General features: G+C 47.8%; 1 protein-coding gene across 1 annotated transcript; it reads left to right on the top strand.

Moving 5' to 3' along the window:
• The first annotated feature begins 65 nt into the window (after window positions 1-65).
• LOC105379978 (suppressor of fused homolog) lies at window positions 66-17510 on the top strand. The gene is made up of 13 exons (XM_048629763.1): window positions 66-336; window positions 777-879; window positions 1196-1288; window positions 1799-1983; window positions 3781-3923; window positions 5224-5309; window positions 5685-5818; window positions 6217-6353; window positions 6722-6836; window positions 7437-7510; window positions 8041-8138; window positions 8495-8627; window positions 17259-17510. Exons 1-13 carry the CDS (start codon window positions 159-161, stop codon window positions 17460-17462), a joined length of 1683 nt encoding a protein of 560 aa, XP_048485720.1. The 5' UTR covers window positions 66-158; the 3' UTR covers window positions 17463-17510.
• Window positions 17511-26039: the final 8529 nt, after the last annotated feature.

Genomic DNA, 26039 nt, shown 5'->3' with positions numbered 1-26039 from the left:
CGGAATCGAATTCTTCCACGAAAAAGTTTGTTTGACACTTTGACAGTTCTTGTTGACAGCAAAGCGGCCATCGCTGATCAACACAATCGAAATTCACATTTTTTCTACCTTTTTAACATAAACGTGTTGATTTTTACCAATTGTTGACTCAATAAACCATGTCAGGGTCTAGTGGAGCCGGCCCGCCTCCTCCAGATGGAGTGGTGAGGAGCAGCGCGCTCGCTTTCCTCCCGTCTGCGCAGGCGCAGCCCCCGGCCTCCCCTCAAGCAACTGAAGACAACAAACCTCCCGAAGACCAGGGAGCTCCTTCGGGAGCCTCTGATATGGCTGCTCCAGGTACAATACCCATAAACTACATGATTATTAAGTGCATGTTAAAAACACAGCTTAAGTAGCTTAACCAGTATGGTCACATTCACTATACATAAATGGGTCACTGATTGATGACATGTAAGTAGCAGGCTTGCCAAGTAAGTAGCGCACTGGACCTGCATACTAAATGATATTAAGTATTTCAAAGAATAGACTTGCACATTTGTATTTAGGTTTATAAAATCTAGTCATTTATGGTTGTTGCCTTGGTCTGCCTAGCTTGGGGTCATATGGCCGTGTCTGAGATGTCGCCACTTTTTTTTTTTTTGATAATCACTCAAATAACATACAGCATTTTTCCTGTGAGATTAGCTTTAGTTTAAAAGGTCACCCACCAACCCACTGCAGGAAACAAGAACAGACAAACTAATGTTTATTGTATAATATTAGTGTGTATATTCCAGAGAGACTGGTTCCTGCGGGGGTGCGGGCGCTGTGTGCTGCCTGCCTCAGTGTGTACCCTGACCAGCCCAACCCATTGCAAGTCACCACTAGACTAAAATACTGGTAATTATCTTTTCCTTATTTTTTATGTATGTAGCTATTTTAATACCATAGACCCCTGAACAGCTCAGCAGTGTTTTCAATGACATACTAAGAAGAAGTAGTAATAAGAATATTACTCCCAATTTTCAAATTGATACACTATAAAATCATTTAAGTGGATCCCTACAATAAATAAATTACAATAAATGAATTTTTATCTTTTTATCTTATCTTTATCCCTTACTTAAGATAAAATATCCATCACACAAAAAATGTAGAAGAGGCAAAATGACCTTATTTATGTTTTTACTAACCTTCTCTTTTGTCCACATTGCAGGCTAGGAGGCAATGACCCGCTGGACTACATCAGCATGTACTGGAACCCAGGGGACCCCTCCATCAACGTGCCGCCTCACTGGCACTATGTCAGGTAAGCAATAAGATGATCATTACAGCCAAACAGCTAGTAGTTAGTAAGTCATATGAATTAGAGACAACTAAGTGATAGAGAAAAAATTGACTCACATATATTATATAAAACTTTTCTTCACAAGCTTTAGGATACTTCACTTTAGGATTTCCAATGGGAAATCAAAGATAAAAGTATTTACCTATTTATTATTTATTTTATTTAATCCTTTATTGCACAAATATAAAAATAAGTGTACAAATGGTGGACTTAATGCTACAAGCATTTTCTACCAGTCAACCCAGAGTAAAAGTAATAGGCTATTGAAGATTTCTAGTAATTAGCTAATCAGTAATGGAGCCAGTAGTTTCAAGCTCAATAAAAACAAACAGACATTCAAATCATTCCTTTAGAGTAAAATAATGTATATTTCCTATGGAGTCGAAAGATTTTCCCGTTATTGATTGTGTGTATTGATTTTGTTGCTGTTACTGTATCATTTAAACATTTTCTTCCTATTCTCTTTTCCAGTTTCGGCCTGTCAGACCTGCACGGCGACGGGCGCGTGCACCCCCTGCCCCCCTCCCCGTCCCCGCTGGCGCCCTCGGGGCTGGGCCTGGAGCTCACCTTCCGGCTGGCGGGGGGCGGGGGGGGCGCGCCGCCGCTGTGGCCCGCCGCGCTGCTGCAGGCGCTGGCTAGATACATCTTTACTACTGGTGGGTTGGATTAGATTAGAATTTATGATTACTTTTTATTTGGAAGTAGATGCCTGCGAGATCCTCTACATCTTAATAAGTTTTCCTGGGTTAAAAAGTAGCCAATGTGTTAGTTTAGGGTATCCTACATAAGGACATGGCACCAAAAATGTAGTCCAGCCGTTTTCCCGTGTAACATCCATCATACTTACAAACTTGCAAGTTTATAGTAATAGTTTAAAGCTCAGAAGTGACTGAAGCACCGAACAGTTAGATTCCCAGTTGAGATAGAGAATCACCCCACTGCTATTTCAGCTTGCAGATTCTAAACTCAAGTGGCTCCCAATTCGTCTTCGACGGAATACTCACATACTTTCACTACTTTATTCGGTACTGTTCAATCCTTGTTCCCCAACATACCTTAAGGAGCGTTTTGAGTTGAGATGCTCTACACACAGCCGCTCACTACGTTCATCTCATAACTTTCGCCTTCATGTTCCCTCTTGCACCACGGTGTTTTATGAGGGTTCCTTCACTTTTCAGGCTGTTAAATTATGGAACGATCTGCCCATGGAAATCAGACTCGCACCCTCTCTACCATCCTTCAAAAACCAGCTCAGACAGCATTATTTAAATTTAGCTTATCCGGATTAGAATTAACCAGCATAATATATATATATATATATATATATAGATATTTATTTATGGTATGTATTGTATTATTACATATAAGGTCTAGGTATATAATTATTAATAGCTATGTAGGTTTAAAGTATTTATATGTGTTCATAATATATTTAAGTATTATTGTATGTAGGTATTTACACATTGTTCATAGTAATTATGTTGTATTTTCTCTTGTCTTGTCACACGTTACCCCTTTCTTTATACTTTATATTTCCTTTCAATGTGGTTGTCTGGAAGAGATTACTTTTAGTAATAAGGCCGCCAATTGTACCATTTTTAGGGTTCCGTAGCCAAAATGGCAAAAACGGAACCCTTATAGTTTCGTCATGTCCGTCTGTCCGTCTGTCACAGCCGATTTACTCGGAAACTATAAGTACTACAGTGATGAAATTTGATGGGAATATGTGTTGTATGAACCGCTACAAAAATATGACACTAAATAGTAAAAAAAAGAATTGGGGGTGGGGCCCCCCATACATGTAACTGAGGGATGAAATTTTTTTTTTCGATGTACATACCCGTGTGGGGTATCAATGGAAAGGTCTTTTAAAATGATATAAAGTTTTCTAAAAAACATTTTTCTTAAAGTGAACGGTTTTTGAGATATCAGCTCTCAAAGTCGTAAAAAGTATGTCCCCCCCCCTCTATTTTTATAACTACGGGGTATAAAATTCTAAAAAAAATAGAGGTGATGCATGCTAATTAACTCTTTCAACGATTTTTGGTTTGATCAAAGTATCTCTTATAGTTTTTGAGATAGGTTGATTTAACTGTAATTTTGCTGCTACGGAACCCTTTGTGCGCGAGCCCGACTCGCACTTGGCCGGTTTTTTCTTTTCTATGTTTGTGAAACTGTTTCTGTTTGTGTGCAATAAAGTGTATTTTATCTTTCAAAACTCAAACTCAAACTCAAAATTTTTTATTCATCGTACAAATATAAAATTTTCTGATGAACGTCAATTTTTACAAATTACTCTCCGTTCTCCGTCCCTCTTTATCTTTATCTTTATTCTAAGAGCCCTCATGTTCTTTCCTTTGTTTTGACTGTATTATTCTGTGTTTTTATGTTGTTTAGTATAATTTTCTTTATTTTGTATTACTGTAATAAATGTTTTTTTTTTATTCTTACAGGTAACAAGTTCTGCGCGGGCGACCACGTGTCCTGGCACTCTGCATTAGACGGCGGCGGCGGCGCCATGAGACACCTGCTGGTGGCCGCCGACCCCACGCTGCCGCCGGCCAGCGCGCCGCACGGCACCGCACGGTTCCTGCAGGTAGGGGGCGTCCCACGCTCGGCAACTCACATGTAGGTGCTGACATCGAACACTTTCGGCCACAGAGAAAATCGAACGTTGACCTTTGCATCTACAACCAATTACAATCTCTGCCGCCGGCCATCAAGGTTTCTGTGCGAGCGTGAGGGCACTATTACTGTGCGCGTTCGAGAGAGACAAATATAAAAAGGGCAATGCCCGTTTTTCGCTGTGCTTAGCGACCGTGCGTTGTTCAGAATGAGTTCCACAGTTAGGTAGCCCTTTCAGCTTAGTTACTACAATCCAATGATTTCAAAAGGAAGGATACGCCCTTCAGAACATTTTACTCAAACCTTCTTCATACAAGCAAAATAACTGCCATCTGTCATAATTTGTTGGAACTATGTCAGAGCCGAGCTACTTATCCTGACGACGCAACCTTGTACGTGCGTTCATATTTTACCGTCACCGGACAGTAGGTACATAATAATATGAGTGAGTTGCATGCGGACGTCCGTACAAGGTTACATCGTGCGGCCATTGTAGACTTTGGTAGTAAAATAATTATCGCTTTAAAATGTGTTTATTTATTAATTAAGGATGATACGATATTCCATAATCCTTTTTGACCTTCCTATCATAGTTTTTTAGCCTTTCACAACAAAAATAGGCATATTTATCACAAGAAACAAAGACTCATCTCTCCGTCACAGACAACTGTCGACTGAGGACCGTTGGCCCTAAAATGTCTATTTTAGGGCCAACGTGCGGGTGCCATTTTCTTGAGTGGTTGGGCCTGTCCTTACGCAGTAATATATATGTCAATGCTACAATCACTCTGTGGGTATCCACAGAGTGATTTAATACACCCGGTGAGTACATACCTCGGCATTAGACGGCGGCGGCGGCGCGATGAGACACCTGCTGGTGGCGGCGGACCCCACGCTGCCGCCGGCCAGCGCGCCGCACGGCACCGCACGCTTCTTGCAGGTAGGGGGTGTCCCACGACACCTAGGGCTTCAATAAATCTGACTACAAGCTACTCATCAAATATGTCTATATAACGTGGGGACAATATGGTGTATCATCATCATTATCATGAACCTTATTATCGCCACGTTCCGTTCCAAACTACAAATAACTTCTTTCACCTATAGCCAGTAGGTAAATGAACTTTCAAATGATCGACCTAAAGGCAAGTCAAAGTAGTGCTTATAAAATTAACCACCACCACAGCATCATCATTGTTTATTCGTATTTGTAGCAGCATACAGCAGAACTTGTTAATATCAACTTCAAATGAATAATAATATGATTACAGATGGTGGGGTGCACCAGCCGGGAGCTGAGGGCGGCGCAGCGCGGGTCCGGGTTCGATGTTCTCAACGCTCTTGCTGAAGACACCAGGTAAAGTCTACTGCAAATAATGACACCAGGTAGAAATACGATATTATCATCATCTAACACTTTAAGAGCTCTCCCATGGAGCGCCACAATACTGTCATCGGCCTTCCTCATCCAGCTACTTCTGGAAACCTAGCCTATACAGCATATAATATAAACATGACAATCTGACACCATAATCATGAGAATATGGTGCTAGGCATGCTTATTAAGCACCGTGGTGAATAGTCTGACTAATAGTTTAGCCTCAGTCCCTAACTGCCGTAGATGCGGTGAACGTAAATAAAACGTACAATTCGTCTCAGAATGCTCATTTTACTTTTTATATGTTGTTTCCGTGTGTTTGTGTAAAATAACCTTGTTTTCTTCCCACCCCAGATGCGGCGGTCGCTACCTCGTCACAGACATGTCGCGGCGTCGCTCGGCGCGGCTGCGCGCGGCGCCCCCCCCCGGCCCGCAGCCGCTGGCCGGCGTGTCCGCCCTCACCGCCTGGACCGAGTGGCACCCGGTCAGTGTATACAGGGTGTTGCGATAGTGGTGTTATACAGGGTGTTTATCAAAAAATAATAAAAGATAGGTTCCACTGTTAGGCACTTCTTTCAGCTTGCTATGCCGTTTTGCATCGGTCAGTTATATGGAGGGTTGCTAAAGTGATGTTATACAGAGTGTTGTGAAAAAGAGCGCTACTTTTCCAGTAAATCTTTGTTAAACAGGGTGTTTTCAATGGTTATTCAGAATGAATTCCACAGTTAGGTAGCCCTTCCAGCTAAGTTACTAAACCAGTATTGAATGACTCGGTAGCTGTTTCAGCTAACTATACTGCAAGGAACATAATAGGTACTCTCTACCGAGAGTACATGCTATACCGGTTTTGAACCACTCTGGGTATACACATACACCACCCGGTGAGTACATACTTGCGGCGGTCGCTACCTGGTCACCGACATGTCGCGGCGTCGCTCGGCGCGGCTGCGCGCGGCGCCCCCCCCCGGCCCGCAGCCGCCCCCCGGCGTGTCCGCCCTCACCGCCTGGACCGAGTGGCACCCGGTATGTGGGCACAACCCACACGCACGGCCATCCGACCTCAAACTAGGCAGAGCCTGTGCTTTGGGTTTCGGACAGCTGACACATCTACACAGATACATAGATAAAGATACATATTGATACCCAAGACCCGAGTATAAATATCTTTCGTCTTTAAACAAATATCTGTCCAATAAAGCAATTTTCCCCGAGCACAAAAAGAGCTATTTACATACCCCTTGTCAAGCAAAACACATCTACTTTCAGAGCTTGAGTAAAGAAATTTCAAGCTTTAATAAGGCATGGCAATACAATAAAAAAACATTGTTTTCACCAGTAACTCAAGGTCTTTGCCTTATTAAGGGTTAACTTAATCCCCTCTTCCCCCGCAGAGTCCGTCCCCGCAACCCCCCCTCTCCCCGCAACTGGAGGAGCAGATCAAGGAGACGCTGCAGCGCGGGCTGAGCTGCATGAGCAGCCTGCAGCGGGACCCCGCCGACCTACAAGGTAATCAATCTTTCAATCTTTTGTGGCTTTATGTCGTGTGTGATTAACACAGCAAATTCCGCCAAATTCGATTATTCTAAGGAACACAAATGTATATATAAAGCTGTCTTAACGGTAAAAAGTACAGTCAGCGACAGAGATATCTACAGGGTGTTGCAAAAGTGGTATTTTTCATGAATTGCCAAAAGTCTTGGAACAAAAGTTGTTCAGAATGACCTCCTAGAGTCCTAGAGTCACCGTTTCGGCTTAGTATATACCTCTTTTGCATCACCCTGTTTATTATGAGAACCACGGGTGATGACCTCCCCACAGAGCGACCCTGGCCGACCTGCAAGGTAAAGTCAGAACCACGGGGGATGACCTCCCCACAGAGCCGCAGCCAGTGGCGTGCTTTGGGAAAGGCCTACGTCCAGCTGTACAGGCTGAAGATGAAGATAATGAATAGAATGTGCCAGAAAGGAGCCTCCCCGAGTAATGTAGAGTTCGACAAAGCTAATGTTGCAACAGGAACAAGTGCCAAAACCAAAAAAGTTTATTAGGGCTACATTTCTTTGTAATTCAACATACGCTTTATCATATATTTTTTCTTTGTTCTTCCAGGTCACATGTCAACAGATAGTTTTCAAATGTCCAGCATAGAGCGGGCCCTGCCAGAAATACCAGAGTTAATGCAGGTTAGTATATTTCTAGTCTTGGATTTGTCAAGAATACGTGAATAGTATAGAATCCCCATGAGTAATTTTTTTTTGGCATTTTTGAACCAATTTCTTACTGGTTTATGAGATAACTACCTTAGTTCAATCATAAAAGTTCTAAACGGCGATACGGCTCGCTACCTATCACGTGAGTGTAAATGTACAGCAAAAAACCGGTGAATCACTTGCGAGTCACCTCTGACTACCCCTTCATTAATTCCAGTCGCGAGCATTTATGTGTGTGTGTAGAATAATTTGCCCTCCTGCAACTCATACTGCAAGGCAAAATACAGGGCAAAAGAAGACCTGGCCGTAGAAGAACCCACTGGCTACAGAACCTCGCCGAATGGTTCAATATGTCCACCATAGAGCTATTCCAAGCTGCGACTTCCCGGGCCCAAGTGGCCATAATGATAGCCGACCTACGATAGTAGATATGGCACCTGAAGAAGAAGTAGAATAATTTAAATTGAATAGATTACATTTTAATTGAATTACTTATATTCCAGGGCTCGTGGCGCGGCGCGGAGGACGAGGTGGTGTACCTGTCCGGGGTGCACGTGCTCATGAACGCCGAGAGCGCCGCGCTGCTACCGCTGGCTATCAAGTGAGAAATATACAATATCTTCTTACTCAATACTCAATAGCTTTTTGCAGTAAAAACCATCCTGTAACGAGAATAAAGGTAAATAGCAGTGTATGATATGACTGCTCATGGTTACACGTGGTTGCGTAGGCGACCAATGGCGAGAAAAATTACAGATAATATACATAATTACAGATAGTGCCATAAGCGACTGTGTCTGATTCCCCAATTCTAATTGGTTGTTTCAATCGCCATTTTTTATCCCCAATAATGTAATTGGTCAGAACCTGAAACCGATTGAGCTGCCAAAGTTTCACTTGGTTTTAAAGTTTTAAAACCCTCTTCTTTATAAGCTAACTACTCTTATCTCCTTCCAGCGGCCGCGTGCTGCACGGCCGTCACTTCACATACCGCTCCTGGAACTGCGCCATCACACTCCTGGCTCCGGGAGTGGCTGGAGCCCTCGCCTCGCCCAGCCGGCCCTACGCCGCCGCCAGGGACTGGCTGCAGGTGCGTTATAGTGTGTCTAGTATGCGTTATCCGGCCCGTTGTGTGACCCTTATAATGTCACCCTATTGTACCATTTTGAATAGTTTTAGAGCCCTCTCTTTCTCTCATTGCACCACATAGGTACTACAGACTACTCAATTTGACCATTGTAATCAAAAGGATAAAAAATATTATAGTGACAGAAGAAATAGGAGGGAAAACATCTTGAGAACACCTTTAACTCTAGTGTTGAGGACAGAAATGGACTGAGGCGGAAATGAAAAACACCAATTCGATCTACTTCCTCAACGAGAGGGTATATTGTTCACAAATCACACACACATATGGAAATCACAAAGGTTAAAGAAGAATTAAAACTATACACTATTGTCTGTATCACAGTTCGATTCACTTATTTATACGAGTGTCCATGTCACAGTTTAATTCACTTTTCACTTGTCACTTTGTCACTTCCGAGAGAGGGGGCCGGGGAGCGGCAGTGCCGGCTCGACCCGGACCAACGACTTGTGAAGCGGCCGCGGCGAGGGCGCTGGCGGCGGTGGCGGCAGCGGCGTGACGTCAGCGGCGGCGGCGGTGGAGGCAGCGGCGTGACGTCAGCGGCGGCGGCGGTGGAGGCAGCGGCGTGACGTCATCGGCGGCGGCGGTGGCGGCAGCGACGTGACGTCAGTGGCGGCGGCGGTGGCGGCAGCGACGTGACGTCAGCGGCGGCGGCGGTGGCGGCAGCGACGTGACGTCAGTGGCGGCGGCGGTGGCGGCAGCGACGTGACGTCAGCGGCGGCGGCGGTGGAGGCAGCGGCGTGACGTCAGCGGGTCCCGCGGGAGTCGCGGATTCCGCGGGGTCGCGGGAGTCGCGGATTCCGCGGGGTCGCGGGAGTCGCGGATTCCGCGGGGTCGCGGGAGTCGCAGATTCCGCGGGGTCGCGGAAGTCCCAGCAGCTGCGACGGGTGTCGCGGTGGAGGGCGCTGCAGCGGGCCGGATGGTTGCCCGGCTTTTCCTTGAGGCGGCTTCAGGTGGCTTCAGGCGGCTTCAGGCTTCTTGAGGCTTCTTCTTGTAGAGGTGTTCCGGTGGCTGCTGAGCTGCGACTGATTTTTCCAGCCAAAATGGCCTCCCTTTATACTTGGCCGAGCGCTTGAGACAATGGGCGCTCGCTATTGTTTCAACGAGCGCCGCGCTCGGCCAATCAGAGCATCGCACGGGTGGGAAAGAGAAAGGAAGTGTGCGTGCGAGGGGGACGGATTCTTCGCTGTCCGCAACAGTCTCCCCCCGGCGTATATGGAATGAGCCTTTCTTAATTGGAGGACGGCGGGGAATTCGCACCTTGGGCGGTTTCTGTATTAAGGACGGCCAGTCGGGTGGCTGGCCGCCGGAAAACTCCTCCCTTCGTCTGCACGCTGGCGCTGCGGACGGCACCATCCGGTCCCGGGAACGTGGCTACCACTCTGCCTCGGGGCCAGGTGTTTCGTGGCAGGGAATGGTCCACTACGATGACCAGGTCTCCCACCTGCAGGTTGCGCTCCGTGGATGGGGAAGAGGAGCGCGGAACCAGGGTAGGCAGGTACTCCTGTACCCAACGGCGCCAGAAAGAGTCGGCGAGCGCTTGCACGCGTCGCCAGGCGCGCAGGTCGGTTGGCTGGCAGGGTCCGGTTGACGGTAGGCCTTCCGATGACCCCAACAGGAAATGGTTGGGGGTCAATGCCTCGGGATCTCTCAGATCGACCGAGACGTGGGTCAGCGGCCGGGAATTGACGCTGTGTTCGGCCTCCGCCAGGAGCGTCTGCAGCAGCTCCTCCCTGGGAAATTGTTGGTGGAGCACAGCCTTGAGGGCGGTCTTGACGGAGCGGACCAGTCGCTCCCAGGCTCCACCCTGGTTCGGGGCGCCCGGGGGAATGAAGCGCCACTCTGTCCGGTGGCGCAGGGCTTCATCTTGGAAGGCCGGCTCCCAGTCGGCGTAGGCGGCCCGCAGCTCGGCGTCGGCACCTCGGAAATTGGTGCCGTTGTCGCTGTATATGGTCTTCGGCCATCCGCGTCGTGCTGCCATCCGGCGCAGGGCCATGATGGCGGAGTCCGCCGAAAGGCTGGCCACCAGTTCCAGATGGACGGCGCGGGTGGTGAGGCAGGTGAAGAGGGCTCCCCACCTCTTCTCGTGTCGTCGGCCGACGGTGACAACCATGGGGCCGAAATAGTCCACCCCACAGTTTGAAAAAGGCCGCGTGAAGGGGTCCAGCCTGGCACGCGGCAGGTCTCCGATTGGTGGGGTTCTGGGCATGGAGCGCGTCACCATGCAGCGGGCGCAGCTCCGGGCGACTCTCTTGACCGTCGGCCTCAGATGTAGGATGTGATATTTCTGCCGCAGGTTGTTCACCACCCGCTCGTTGTTAGCGTGCTGGGCGGCCTCGTGCTCTCGCTGCACGAGGAGGGTGGTGAAAAGGTGGCGGCCGTCTAGGATGATGGGCCGCTTGGCGGCAGGGGGTGCGGTTGCCGCGGAGATGCGGCCGTCCAGCCGCAGCACACCATCCTCCAGGATTGGGCTCAGGTGAAACAGGCGGCTCGAGGGGGAAATTGGACTCCCGTGGCGCAGGCACTCTATCTCCGTGGCGAAGCTCTCCGCCTGCACCTGCTGCACCCACAGCCGCTCGGCCCTCTCGATGTGGCGCAGCTCCACTTGCTGGGCCCGCTTGCGACATCGGTCTAGGAATGCGAGCACAACAGCAGTGGCCCGCACCAGAGTCTCGTACCGCGATATGCGGGAAATGTCGGGAAGGTATGGGGAAATGGGAACGGCATGGCTGGCGTAGGTCTCCGCGCTCTCTTCTGATGGTTGGATGGGGGCCGGCCACTCCGAGTCCGGTCCCCGGAGGAAGTCCGGGCCGACGAACCACCGGTTGGTGCTCGTGCCCGGGGAAAAATTGGGGCGGGTCGCGTCGTCGGCGACATTCATCGCCGTGGGTACCCACCTCCAGGCCTCTGCGTCCGTGTACTCGGCGATCTCTCCGAGTCGGTGCGCCACGAAAGGGGAGTAGCGACGGGCGTCCTTTGCTATCCACTGGAGCACCGTCCTGGAGTCGATCCAGTAGTGGACGGACTCTGGCTTCCAGCGGTGCTCCCTCTGCACCATGTCTGCGAGGCGGGTCCCAATCACCGCCGCTTGTAGCTCCAGCCGTGGGATGCTGAGCGCCTTTATGGGCGCCACCTTTGACTTGGCGGCGGCGAGAGTTACGGCGATGCTGCCATCGGGGTGTTCCACGCGCCAGTACGCGGCAGCGGCGTAAGCCACCTCACTGGCGTCGCAAAAAACGTGCAGCTGCCGGTGACCCTGTGTCGGGTCGTAGCATCTAGTAATCTGTAACGAATCTAGTTCGTCCAGGGCACGGAGCCACCGCCCGAATGTGGCAGCCTCCTCCTCCGGAAGCGGCTCGTCCCAGTCGAGTCGCATGCGCCACAGATCTTGCAGCAATATCTTAGCTGTTATTGAAAAATGGCTGAGTAGGCCCAGGGGATCGAAGATGGACATAACTGCGCTCAGCGCCTCCCTCTTCGTAGGGGCGCGAGTCTGGGCTCGTACTTCAGTGGGCACCCTGCACATGCTCGTGGAAAATGCGAGTTGGTCTCGGGCTGCGTCCCACAGCAGTCCCAGGATCTTGGAATCGCAGCTACTACCGACAGGCAGCATAGCGGGTTGGCGTGCGTGGAGCTCCTCTGGCACGTCCCTCAGCACCGCAGGGTCGCTGCTACTCCAGCTTCTCAAGCTAAAGCCCGCTTGAGCGTGTACGTGCCTCAACTGGTCCACTACTTCTCTTGCTTCTTCGGGGGAATTAAAACTGTCTACAAAGTCGTCCATGTAGTGACTCTGAGTTACGGCCCGGTGTGCCAACGGGTGGCTGGCCGCAAAGTCTTCTGCATTCCTGTTGCGCACGCTGTGGGCCAGGAACGGGGAACTGGTAGCACCGAAAAGCATTGATGCCATACGGAACTGCCGAGGAGGGCTCGAGCGGTCGCTGCCTCTCCATAGGAACATCTGTGCTGGCTGATCCTCTGGCCGGATTTGAATGCGCAGAAACATTTCTTCTATGTCTGCACAGACCGCGATGGGCAGCTCTCTAAATCGGAAAAGTACTCCAGGAAGCGATAGCAAGAGGTCCGGGCCTTCCAAGAGACAATTGTTTAATGAAATCCCTCCGGCGGTAGCGGCGGCGTCGAACACCACACGCAGCTTTCGGGGCTTATTAGGATTGTGCACCGCGAAGTGAGGGAGGTACCACCTGCGGGGATGAGAGGCCTCTGAGCCATCGGCAGGTATCGCGTAACCCTTGGTGAAGAGGTTATCCATTTGCTTTTCATACGCCGACCCGAACACGGGATCCCGGTCGATTTTTCGCTCAATCGCACGCAGTCGACGTAAGGCGGATTGGTAGTTCTCCGGCATGTGCTGTCCCTCCCGACGCCAGGGAAGGCCGACCTCGAAACGTCCGCCAACCCGTCGCACCGACCCCTCGAACAACTCCCGAGCTCTCTTGTGCTCGGGAAGCTCCTTTCGGAAGGCAGCAACTCCCAGAGCGTCCACAGCGAAATGGTGCCTGACCAGCGCCTCCAGGTGGAGGTCGGAACCGCAGGAACTCTCAGAAGTTGTGTGGACGTGCAGCACGGTGTCCTCTCGTGACTGCAGGAAACGGCGGGGCAGAAGACCGTGGACGATCCAGCCGAGGGGGGTAAGGGAGGCGGCTGGTTGGTCTCTGTTGCCGGTGCGGAGGTCATGTGAAACCATCAACGGCCACTGGTCCATCCCTATTAGCAGGCGTGGGGTAGCGTCCTCGTAGGTCAGGTCATCCATGCCTCGGAGGTGGGGAAAATTCAGGGCCTCTTGCGGCACGGATTGCTTCCGCAGCTGTAGCCTGGAAAAAGTACGCGCTTCTATGCGGTACTCTTCGTTGGAAGTACCTTGTACGGAGAATGTGACGAGGTGGCTCCTGGAGTCACCTTGGGTGGCATTCAGGCCTCGAACACGCAAGGGCTTCTGGGGGCCGGTCGCGCCGATTTCCTCGGCGAGTTCTTCATCGATCAGGGTGATCGTGGAGCCTTCGTCCAGCAGCGCATAAGTGTCCACGCTGCCGGAGGGCCCGGTCAGGGTGACCTTGCACACCTTCAGCAGCACGTTTGGAAGGGAAGAGGAACATGCAGTATTTACTTGCTCGGGCTGCGGAGCTGATGTCGGGGCGACACCAGGGACTTGGTTCTCCGGCGCACGGGAGGTGGCTCCCCCCGTACGGGAGCGGCGTCTATACCTTCTCGACTGTGAGGATGTCGAGTGTGGTGATCGGGGCTCTGGCTGGGCTGACGTCTGGCCAGACGTCTGGGGTGCCAGCGGAGGCGGCGCGGTTGGCGCCCGCGACTTTCCATGCAGGAGTCGGTGGTGGGGAAGGGTGCAGCCATCGAGGTTGCACTGCGGCGCCTTGCATTGGTCTTGAGTGTGTTTCTCACCAAGACATCGGAAACAGAGATTGGACTCCTTCATCCACTCCCATCTCTGGTGGACTTCCATTGCCAGCAGCTTCTTGCATCTAGTCAGTGCGTGGCTGCCGCCGCAGCAGCGACAGCGCGGTACCTGTTCTGCAGCGACCGCGATGAAATCCCGGGGCTGCGTCGACTGGTGGTACGGGGCGGGCTGGCGATACTGGACAGGTTGGCGGTAAGGAGCAGGCTGGCGGAAGGGAGCAGGCTGGCGTGCCGGGGTAGGCTGACGCGGTGGAGCAGCCTTGAAGAGTGCCGAGTACGGGTTGTTCACGGACACCGTATTTCTCGCCGTTATCGACGCTTGCTCTTTCAGGAAATCAGCCAACAGGGAAAAGCGCGCTTTACCTTCATGGCGATGAGCGTCGCAGTAGAGGAACCAGGGCCGGGTGAAATCAGGTCCTAGTTTCGATACTACATCCTGCATCATGATAGGGTTTGTCAGGTAGCCGTGGTCGTTGTCTTGCGTTCTCAATGTATGCTCTACACGACACACGGTGGATGCAAAGGAGGAAATGTCCTTAGAAGACGCCTGCGCCTTCAGTGCGCGCAGGGAATGTAGCCGGGTCAGAGCGGTATCTATGAAAAACTCCGGACATCCGTATTCCATCTCTAGGTAAGATAGTACCTCATACGGGTCAGCGTCGTCCTTCAGCAACAGATAGTCGATATTGCGACTCGCCTCCCCCCGTATGCAGCGGCGGAGCTTAGTAATAAGTTCATACCGGGTGAGCCCGTACATCCTTTCTGCGTCGGTGACTGCGGCGCGGAATTGCAGCCATCCAACTCCGGCTCCATCGTTACCAGTGAAAGTGGGGAACTCACCCGGGAAAACTTGCGGGAACGTGGGGTAGGAGGCGTAGCCCATTCTGGGCCCGGCGTCGGCTTGAGTCAGTGGTGGAGCACAGGCGGGGCGGGAACCATAACACTCCTCACGATGTTCGCGCACATTCACTGGCACTGGTACATCGTCGCGGCGCACATAGTGGGCACTGGCGTCGCGACGTTCACTGTCATTCACAAGCACTGGGATATTGTCGCGGCGCACATAGTGGGCACTGGCGTCGCGACGTTCACTTTCGTTCACATGCACTGGAATATCGTCGCGGCGCACATAGTGGGCACTGGCGTCGCGACGTTCACTTTCGTTCACAAGCACTGGAATATTGTCGCGGCGCACATAGTGGGCACTGGCGTCGTGACGTTCACTTTCACTCACATGCACAGGAATATTGTCGCGGCGCACATAGTGGGCACTGGCGTCGCGACGTTCACTTTCACTCACATGCACAGGAATATTGTCGCGGCGCACATAGTGGGCACTGGCGTCGCGACGTTCACTTTCACTCACTGTTACATTAACATTCACTGTGTCACTCACTTCAGCGTCGCGACGCGAATATTTAGCATCACGACGTTCACTAACATTAACTGTTGTCTGGTTCACCCAGTCGTCCAAGGCCTCTGCGGCACAAACACTGTTCGCACCGCGGACACTGCCTTGGCTGCTCAGTTCTTCCATGTCGAGCGCGAGGCGGCGCTGAACTTGCGCTTCTTGCAGCTCGATTTCTTTACGTTCGATCTGAAGCTTAGCTCGCGCCAGCTGGGTGAGCTGCTCATCTGCAGCGATCTGGGCCAGGCGCATGCGTGAGGACACGTCGGAATGGGCGACGGAGGTCCCTCGCGGCCCCGTCTCGCGACCGGCTACCATAGGGCGGTAGAGCGGTGCGTCAGACGGCCCGGCGAGGGGGAATGAAACCGCGGGTGCGGCCGTGGATGGAGTAGCCGTGGAGGATACGGCTGGCAGGAACGATGGCGCGGAAAGCGCCACCGTGGATGGGGCGACAGAGTCCGTGGTGATGGAAGGTGAAGCTGGCGGCTCGTCGAACACCCGAGTTGGAGGGATCGGACGATCACCGTTCTGCGAGCGTGTCACCACCATTTTTAAACTTCACTGCACTTCACGAAACTTCACTGACACTTCACTCTATCCGGCTCGAAGGACCAAACTGTTGAGGACAGAAATGGACTGAGGCGGAAATGAAAAACACCAATTCGATCTACTTCCTCAACGAGAGGGTATATTGTTCACAAATCACACACACATATGGAAATCACAAAGGTTAAAGAAGAATTAAAACTATACACTATTGTCTGTATCACAGTTCGATTCACTTATTTATACGAGTGTCCATGTCACAGTTTAATTCACTTTTCACTTGTCACTTTGTCACTTCCGAGAGAGGGGGCCGGGGAGCGGCAGTGCCGGCTCGACCCGGACCAACGACTTGTGAAGCGGCCGCGGCGAGGGCGCTGGCGGCGGTGGCGGCAGCGGCGTGACGTCAGCGGCGGCGGCGGTGGAGGCAGCGGCGTGACGTCAGCGGCGGCGGCGGTGGAGGCAGCGGCGTGACGTCATCGGCGGCGGCGGTGGCGGCAGCGACGTGACGTCAGTGGCGGCGGCGGTGGCGGCAGCGACGTGACGTCAGCGGCGGCGGCGGTGGCGGCAGCGACGTGACGTCAGTGGCGGCGGCGGTGGCGGCAGCGACGTGACGTCAGCGGCGGTGGAGGCAGCGGCGTGACGTCAGCGGGTCCCGCGGGAGTCGCGGATTCCGCGGGAGTCGCGGATTCCGCGGGGTCGCGGGAGTCGCAGATTCCGCGGGGTCGCGGAAGTCCCAGCAGCTGCGACGGGTGTCGCGGTGGAGGGCGCTGCAGCGGGCCGGATGGTTGCCCGGCTTTTCCTTGAGGCGGCTTCAGGTGGCTTCAGGCGGCTTCAGGCTTCTTGAGGCTTCTTCTTGTAGAGGTGTTCCGGTGGCTGCTGAGCTGCGACTGATTTTTCCAGCCAAAATGGCCTCCCTTTATACTTGGCCGAGCGCTTGAGACAATGGGCGCTCGCTATTGTTTCAACGAGCGCCGCGCTCGGCCAATCAGAGCATCGCACGGGTGGGAAAGAGAAAGGAAGTGTGCGTGCGAGGGGGACGGATTCTTCGCTGTCCGCAACATCTAGTGAGAGAACCAACTCAGTGGCTCAGCGTGGAGGAAAATGGTCCAAGCTTATTAGGAAAAAAATATGGTGTCTCTTACTTACACGAATAACCAAATGTAATGTATCTTTTGTTTTTTTTGCAGATTCTCATCCCTCTAGATTTAGCCAAAGACATGTCGGAGAAGCTGTCAGTGCTGCAGCACCTCGACAGCAAAGACTCAGAGAGCGAGAGCGAAGAGGAGAAGACAGAGAGAGAGAGACACCCGCCGCCCGCCTTGCCTCTCACTCTAGCGTGGCCGGAGCGCAGGATCAAGATCACTGTAGTGCCCGACGACCAGATGTTATGATGTTGACTGTATATTTGTTATTTAAAGATAATTACATATATTTGCTTAGATATAGGTAGCTACAATGATGTTCGTTATATACTAGATATTAGGGGTCAGTTATATTCTACCTATGGTGTACAAAATTTCATATTTGCATGAAGATAATAATTAGTTTAGGTACACAATTGTATTGTAAGTTATAGAAAATAATAATAAACGACAAACAAAACAATGTCAATTAAAAAAATCGTGAACTAAATATTTACGGTAATAATATAGTTAAAGGGCTGTAATCCGTAGCCTCCTGTATTTTGGAATTTTCCTTATCTGACAGTAGATGTTTATCTGGCAGCGAATTAGCCAATCACATCATTAAACACACTCGCAAGAAATGACGACTATTGTCAGATTTAGTGACAGTGATAGTTGGAAAACTAGATAACTAGTTATAACGCGCGCTGATAAAAATTATAATAGACGCATTTTTCCTGAAATAAAAATGACATATTATGTATCTAGCCTATCTGAAACCTAGTTAAACATTGTGACATATGGCGTTTCGACTTTCTCCGTGTTCGGCATCATAAGGGTCACAGTGACAGTTAAATAAAGTCCATTTTTCTCTCCACCTTTAATTTGCAAGGTGCGGGTGCCTATATAAATAGAGTGAGTCGCCCGCGCGCCTCAGTTGTAATATCACCATGCAGAAATGACTAGGTTTCAGATAGGCTAGATACATAATATGTCATTTTTATTTCAGGAAAAATGCGTCTATTATGTAGTCTGAGCCTATCTGAAACCTAGTTAAACATTGTGAGATGTGTTTATTATCGCATGGTGGAGAGAAAACCAACTGTGACCCATAAGCTACTGATGAGAATATCAGTAGATAAATATTTGAATCTATAAATTTATAATGCATAGATTTCTAGGTAATAGATATACTAAAAGAAAGGTATAAGTATACATAAGACTTAAGTACTTCCTTATTATTCCTCACTTGTCAGAAAGTTATGGAAGGTATGTACCTATACATATAGGTAGGTATTTATACATATGGATACACACAGTGCCTCTTCGAAAACAATACTTATAAGTAATTATTGATCAAAATCTTGTTATTGTCAAGGCAATATTTTTAACATACACTAGCCAATGGATGGAACCAGTGAAATACTTTGCAACAATATTTAAAAGCTGTAAAATGTAGAATATCGATCCAGGCCGCTGGGATTCAGGCCAGCACATGCTGACTAGGGTATGTAATTCTGGACTGACCTCAGAAATGCAGCAGCCGACCCTGGAGCCTCGAGGACCTGCTCAGTCAGCCCTGTACGACGACACGGCCTGCAACACCTGGCGCGGCATCTAGTCCTTGGAACGAGGAGTGGTGCTTGAAGGGAAGATAATTTTACTAAATATCTCAGCCTCATCAGCTACTGGAAAAGATTAAATGAAGGCTGTGACACTGGCGGATAACTAAGTATTCAGTTTTTCAAAACATGATGCAGGTCACTATATTCATATTCTAGATTGACAAGTAACACACAGTCTAATTTTGTATTCTAACTAACTCGGCGGTTAACGAGTTCCTGTGCAGTCCTACTAGGAAGGAAAGTTATTTCATAAGCCTTTGCACTGATTTTGTCGGCTACTATCATTCTGTATCATCATGTGTGAATATATAGCTCTGGCAGCATTCCTTGGTAGATGACATCAATTAATAAAGATTGATTAACACAACAATAACAATTATAATAGTTGATAAATGAAACCCGGCTAAATGATCAGTCATGCCACCAGGATAAGTAAAATGTTCAGTACTTCATATGAAAAACATTAACAAGGTCACCTTTAGGTATGTTCGTCAACACTAAGGGCAGGTCTCGGCCAAAACCTTAAGGCTTCGCCTTGTTGCAACTTCAGAGGTACGTAGGTAGGTACCTACTTACATTGTTGTAGGTTCGATTTTGAAACCATTAAGTCAACCTAGATAAAACAAAATAAAATAGCTCGATTAAATAAAGATGGTACGTAAAGATGTTAGTTGTACCTGATCAGACCTGATGCAACGACAGCCAACATAGACTCTCTAATCTGTGGAAGTAACAATCATGGTGGCGGGAACATGGACAGTTGGACGAGCCACCTCGAGCCTGACTTATCAATCAGAACTGACAGTTCGCCAACAGCAGATAGCTTGCGGCTATCTATAGGTAAACTTAGGTAGTTAGCTATACCAGGTAGTTAGCTATACCCAAGAAAAAGTCCTTGGACATCGATATGACAGTGGAACGGCGAATAACTGTGAAATTCTTTAAAACAAAAAGGCTTGTTGTTGTCCAGCTAAGGAAGGTTACCTACTTCAGCGACCTGGTATTGCATTCTGAAAGAACTACGAAGAGTTAATATTATGACTAATAATTATTACTTATTTAGAAAGTTTTCAGCAAACTCTAATAAATCAAGCAGCTACCACGTCACCGCTGCCCGGTTATAACTCTGTACTAGCTTAGTAGATATATATACCAGTTCTAGCCTTCAGCTAGAGGCCAGAGAGCTCCTAAATGAGATGCGAGTACGAGCATGACACATGTAATTTTTTACTTGGTAACTAGTTACGTAACTCACTGAAAGATCCATAAAACAGTTGAGGATTACTCAAAATGGAATTGTGAAAACGGCACGTCTGCATCTTAACCAGTCAGTCTAAGTAGTTTCAGCAGATACAGTGTAGAAAAATAGTTATGAAACGTTTGCGCCAGAATCGAATTAAAAATACATTTTCATTAGAGAAGCCGTTTAGGCATGAATAGGTACTTTCACACTTTGGATTGTGCTCCAAATGATGACCTTCGAAATTCATAGAAATTTAATGACGACTGCCATTGTTTATTATCTAGCCCCGTACATTGAGTAGGGCTGCGGCTACACGTGATGTGATACACAGTACACAGTAGGTATATGCATGTTCCCAGAATAGTGGAAGTTATAATTTTACCAAAAGGTAGTCGTCTCGTGCAAGAGCACCGTTACTCGATTTATTCGATACACAACTAGTAGACAGCTGCTGCGTAGGAGGTTCACGCATTTTTCAACAAAGAGCTCGGATACACACTCACAATCCACTGGGACATAAGGAAGACAGCTAATATGGTGCCACTCAGAAACCGCGATGACACTCCGATCATGATCACCCGACAGTAGGATCATAATAAATTCGGTAACTTGTGAAGCGGTATGGTATAGCAACAGCGACTTTCACGAAATCAGGAATTAGCTCTGTGCTTTTAGGTTGAACACTCGCCGGTGGGATTCACTTTGCTCATAGCCGAGAAAAGAAAAGACTCAAGCTGGAATCTGCCGATGTGTCATGACACTTAAGATAGTGTCTGGGGGGGTCACTTTATATGACGAAAAACGAACTTTCAGTGCACTGCGGCGCGAGCCGCTCTATCTGTTTGTATGTATTAAACGTGCCGATTGCACGACAGCTCTCGTTCGTTCGTTTCTCATCAGTATAGAGTAACGCTCCTTTACTTACCGTGCGTCACCATTCCCATGAGCAGTCCAATGATCTTTAGCCAGTTTAGAACAAAAGCTGCATTAGACAGTTTCTTCAACAGAGACATCGAAATAAAAAAATTATTGCACAACTATCCCCAGGAGCAGTCTACAGGTCACTTTGGGCAGTTCAGAAGAAAGCTGCTTTAATAGAATACCCTACCTCAGCGGAGGCATCAAATTGAAGTGCTATAACACTTTTAGAAGCGGTGCACGTTACCCGATTTGTTGTCATCCATGCCGATGCGGCTACGGCGACTGCAGGTGGGTACTCAGGCTTCGTTGGTGTGCCCTTGTATGGCTAACATGACCAACCTTGGCAGTAAACGTTCGTCTGCATATGCCAAAATCACTGATGAATAGCGCACATTCCTCGATACCTTCTAAATAAGTCACTCATAATGATGGCTGATGATGATGATGACCGTGCTAGCAATAGTGCAGGCGGTTCCGCTGAGCATAAAATCTCTTCCCAGACAGGGGGCGTTTGGATCTGGCAACCAGAACAGGAGAGCCAGTTGTGCGCAGCGATGCAGGTGGGACAACACAGCCGCCAGGGCAGGAGTGGCTGGGTCTATGCAGCGATGCAGCTAGCACAAACCGGTGGCCAGGGCCAGGACCGGGTGTACGCTGCGATGCAGGTGGCACAAAACGGTGGCCAGGGCCAGGACCGGGTGTACAGCCGCCAGGGCAGGAGTGCATGGCTGGGTCTATGCAGCGATGCAGGTACCACAGACCGGTGGCCAGGGCCAGGACCGGGTGTACGCTGCGATGCAGGTGGCACGAGACGGCGGCCAGCGCAGGAGCACAGGGCCGGGTGTATGCTGCGATGCAGGTGGCACGAACCGGTGGCCAGGGCAGGAGCGCAGGGCCGGGTGTACGCTGCGATGCAGGTGCCACGAGACGGCGGCCAGCGTAGGAGTACAGGGCCGGGTGCAGGTTACACGAAACTTCAATTTCGCCGAATCGGCCTGCCTACCCTCAGCGGGTAGGTACCGGCGGATCACATTACTCGCCGCACATGCCACAATGTCCCAACATACTGAAACTCGGAGCCACGTGCTTCCTGTAAAAAATCCTATGACGGTCCTGGAAAGCTCCTGTTTGTAAAGCCTTACATAAGCTATAATCAAGTGCATTATTGTAATAGCAAAGTTTTTATCAACTGTTTTCTAAAAATATTAGAAATTGAGGGTAGAAAAATATATTTTTATTATTTTTCCTGTATAAAATTAACATATGCTTTACTCGTACTTAAAGCGGTCATTAATGTAAGTATCTTTTTTTTTTTTTTTTATTTTATTTAAGGACCACAAAACAGATAAGTACAATGTATGTTGCTTAAGATAGGTATACATATTTCATGATATATGTACTTTCTAAACATGTAGCCACAACACGAAAAATTCTTAGGTTAACTGATTACTTACTATTATTATAAATATTATAGTGCTAAAGGTTTCAAAATTCTAATTAGAGATTTGAGAGTACCGGGAACAGAAAATACTTTACACAAAATCTAAACATTAGAAAGTGTTGCATTTTTACTTAGGTTAACAGTTTTTAATTTTTTAACGCTAGTATGATAAATATCAATATCCTCCTTGTGAGCGTTATATAACGACATTATGCGGAATATTGGGGCATGCTGACCAAGGTTAGTTTTTATGTTTGGCAGAGTAAATGGCGCTAGTTTAATGACTCTTGCAGATAGTTTGGGTACATTTAGTGTAATCAGGTGTAACAGATCAGGACATTCAATAAGACCATGCAGTAATTTATAAAGAAATATTAAGTCAGCTCGATCGCGTCTCACTTTTAACGTTTCAATTTTATATTTTTCAAGGCGAGATGTGTAAGATCTAAGGGAGCGGCTGAGATTGTCTTTAAAAGATAGGTGGTAAAGGAATCGTTTTTGGACCTTTTCTAGTCGTTCGCTGTGAACTGCATACACCGGGTTCCAGGCGGGGCTGCAGTATTCCAGCATTGATCTCACGTAGCTGTTATAAAGAAGTTTCAGGGTTTCAGTATTTTGAAATACCTTAGCCTTGCGAATAACAAATCCCAGAGTTTTGTTTGCTCTACCGACCAATTTTTCAACATGTATGCTGAATTTAAACGTGCTATCTACCTCGATACCTAAATCACGCGCGTGTTTTAGTTCTGGTAATTGTTTATGTTTAATGGAGTAACTGAAAGTAAGTGGATATCTTTTACGCGTAAAGTTAATGTAGAAGCATTTTGATATATTAATAGTCATACCGTTTGAAAGACACCAATCGGCCACGCAATCGATGTCACTTTGTAGTTTAGTGCAGTCGTCTGAAGTTTCAATTTTTTTGTAAATTTTGAAATCGTCGGCGTATAAAGAGAAGTTTGAATAAGATATATTACTAGCAATATCGTTAACAAAAATGACAAAGAATAAAGGACCTAAATGTGAACCTTGAGCAATTCCAGAGGAGATCGGGAGGATTTCGGATTTGTATCCACACATAGCAACTAGCTGAGAACGATTTGTAAGGTAACTGCAAATCCAACGAAATAGCGATCCATGAATGCCTAATTTAGATAATTTTTGTAATAGCAGGGAGTGATCTACGACATCAAAAGCCTTAGATAGATCAGTGTACACAGCATGAACTTCGTGGCGCGTATCGAGTGCCATCATGATATCTAGCTCAAGCGCCACTAGTAGGACCGGAATATGTGATCAATCATCACCACGACTATTGAATCGGACCCTACTGCGTGGGATAAAAACCCCAAGCGCCGGAGCATTATGACCAGTGGCTGAGCTTTTAAAAGCAGTAAATAATAGCATTTTACTCACGGCTTTTCAACTCAAGCCTTCGTTGCGAAATCCTCAGCAATGGCTGCGTGCGCAGCAGCCGGCAGGCCCCGCGCCGCCTGGTCCGCATCACGCTACAGCTCCCGGCAGCGAGGACTCCGCAAATTCAATATTACATTTTTCCCCGTCGGAGCGAAGCCGACGAGAACCGTGGCTACATTGAGCCATTTTGCCGAAGTGTTCACTTCAAAAATCAAAAACCAACTGAGGCGCGCGGGCGACTCACTCTATTTATATAGGCACCCGCACCTTGCAAATTAAAGGTGGAGAGAAAAATGGACTTTATTTAACTGTCACTGTGACCCTTATGATGCCGAACACGGAGAAAGTCGAAACGCCATATCTCACAATGTTTAACTAGGTTTCAGATAGGCTCAGACTACATAATATGAAAATGGCAGCCGTTCCTTAAGAATAGAAAGGAGTAGAAAGCGTATCATCAAATAAAACTTCTGAAATAAACAAATTCTTACCTGAGTCCAAGGTAATAATGGTTTGATAGATGAATTTAGGTTGGTATGAATAAATCTAACGTAAATTTTAGTCATCTATCTCATATAGACATAAATTTAATTTAATTTTAGTCATCTATATGAGGACGAATGTGTTTTGAACTAACCCATGACAGCAACAAAATATACCTAAGTATTATAAATATGAATTTAATTCCGTCTGTTTCACTTTGACCTCCGCTGTCGCTTAGTAGTAGACGGTGAGATGAACAAACGATGATATTGTTTTTGTTTTCTTAATTACGCTTGTAACACAGATAGGTAACTAGTTAATATAGTTTAACGTTTGTATTATAGAGTTACAAAATCAGAGATTAAAAAACAGACTTTAGTCGTTACGGTTACGGCAACCAATAAAGTTTTATTACTTCTATGGTTTGTTTATAAAAGCACACATAGAACACGCATCTACACGCAGCCAGTTGCGGGGCAGAGTGAGAAACGCCATACAATATTGTTATTAATCGGCAGATGAGTTCACATTAGGGGAGACCGGGGACAAAAGTAACAGTTTGTAGATTCTGTCTGATTTCTCGTTATTAATAACATTTACGATAAAATAAATATAGTCACATAAAACTTTCGTCTATAGTCTACAAATATCCATTATTACTTTACTTAATACATCTCGAATTTTAGCATTTTTAAAGCCTCAAAAAAAAAAGGGAAATCGTTACTTTCGACCCCATGGTCAGGGCGAAAGTAACAAGGCATGGGTCGAAAGTAACAACCAGTAAATTCTGCCCAATGTTATAAATACGATTCAAAAGAAAGAACAAAAAAAACAATCAAATTATTTAGTTAAGAAAACTTCTTAAAAAACTATCGAAACTAAAAAAAACTTATGAATTATTGACAAAACTAAAAAAACCTTCTTAATATAAACTGTAAATGAGATCCATCATTTAAACTGACTAACTGATAAGAAGTTGTTTTATTTGTGCCATAATATACAATATTATGACACAAATATCTAATCAAAACAACAAAAAATAAAAATTTATAATGTGACATGGCAAACTTACGTAGTAATTCGTTACTTTTGTCCTGCCGCGAGCTGTTACTTTTGTACCCATCCCCATTTTTGAAATATCAGGTGACATAACTTTAAAACAGCACGTGTTATTCGAAAACAATTTATGACATGCTACAGACAATCTTATAATTAATCAATGAACAAATAGTCATATGGTTCTTGGCATCTTAATTCTACGTAAACACTAAATGAATAAACACCAAAAAACGTACTTTTGGTGTGTAAAATCACGAAATGCTCACTAAAACAACCTTGCACCGCGGCACGGGCGCGGAAAATGATATCATGCGCGGGGGGCATCGCATGCTAACTACCAGCTGTCGCTTGGGACGTTAAGGCTATTGGGGAAGTCCACAGAGTCTTTGTTACTTTCTACCCGCTGTTACTTTTGTCCCCGGTCTCCCCTACCTTGTTCTTGTATTTTGCTTCTGTCCTTCTATAGAGCGTTTCATCAAATAACATGACTTAAATAAAGAAAATTCACCCTTAGTCCAATGTAATAAGGGTTTTGACAGATCAACGGTCTATAGCTCAGCTTTCTTGAGATTGTAAAGGCACCAACACATCATCGGACGCGGCTGTTAGCCGCGACTGATAAGTGTGCACGATCTTTTGAGACAGTTTGCCTTATC

This window comes from Plutella xylostella, chromosome 24 (genome assembly GCF_932276165.1).
Source record: "Plutella xylostella chromosome 24, ilPluXylo3.1, whole genome shotgun sequence".
In the NCBI taxonomy this organism is placed as follows: domain Eukaryota; kingdom Metazoa; phylum Arthropoda; class Insecta; order Lepidoptera; family Plutellidae; genus Plutella; species Plutella xylostella.
This window is presented reverse-complemented; position numbering and strand designations above follow the sequence as displayed.

Bases quoted from the DNA above. Each gene is read 5' to 3' on its own strand.
- LOC105379978 (XM_048629763.1), top strand. From the start codon at position 159: ATGTCAGGGTCTAGTGGAGCCGGCCCGCCTCCTCCAGATGGAGTGGTG. The intron at 880-1,195 runs GTAATTATCTTT...TCCACATTGCAG, and splicing joins ACCACTAGACTAAAATACTG to GCTAGGAGGCAATGACCCGC. The intron at 5,310-5,684 runs GTAAAGTCTACT...TTCCCACCCCAG, and splicing joins GCTCTTGCTGAAGACACCAG to ATGCGGCGGTCGCTACCTCG.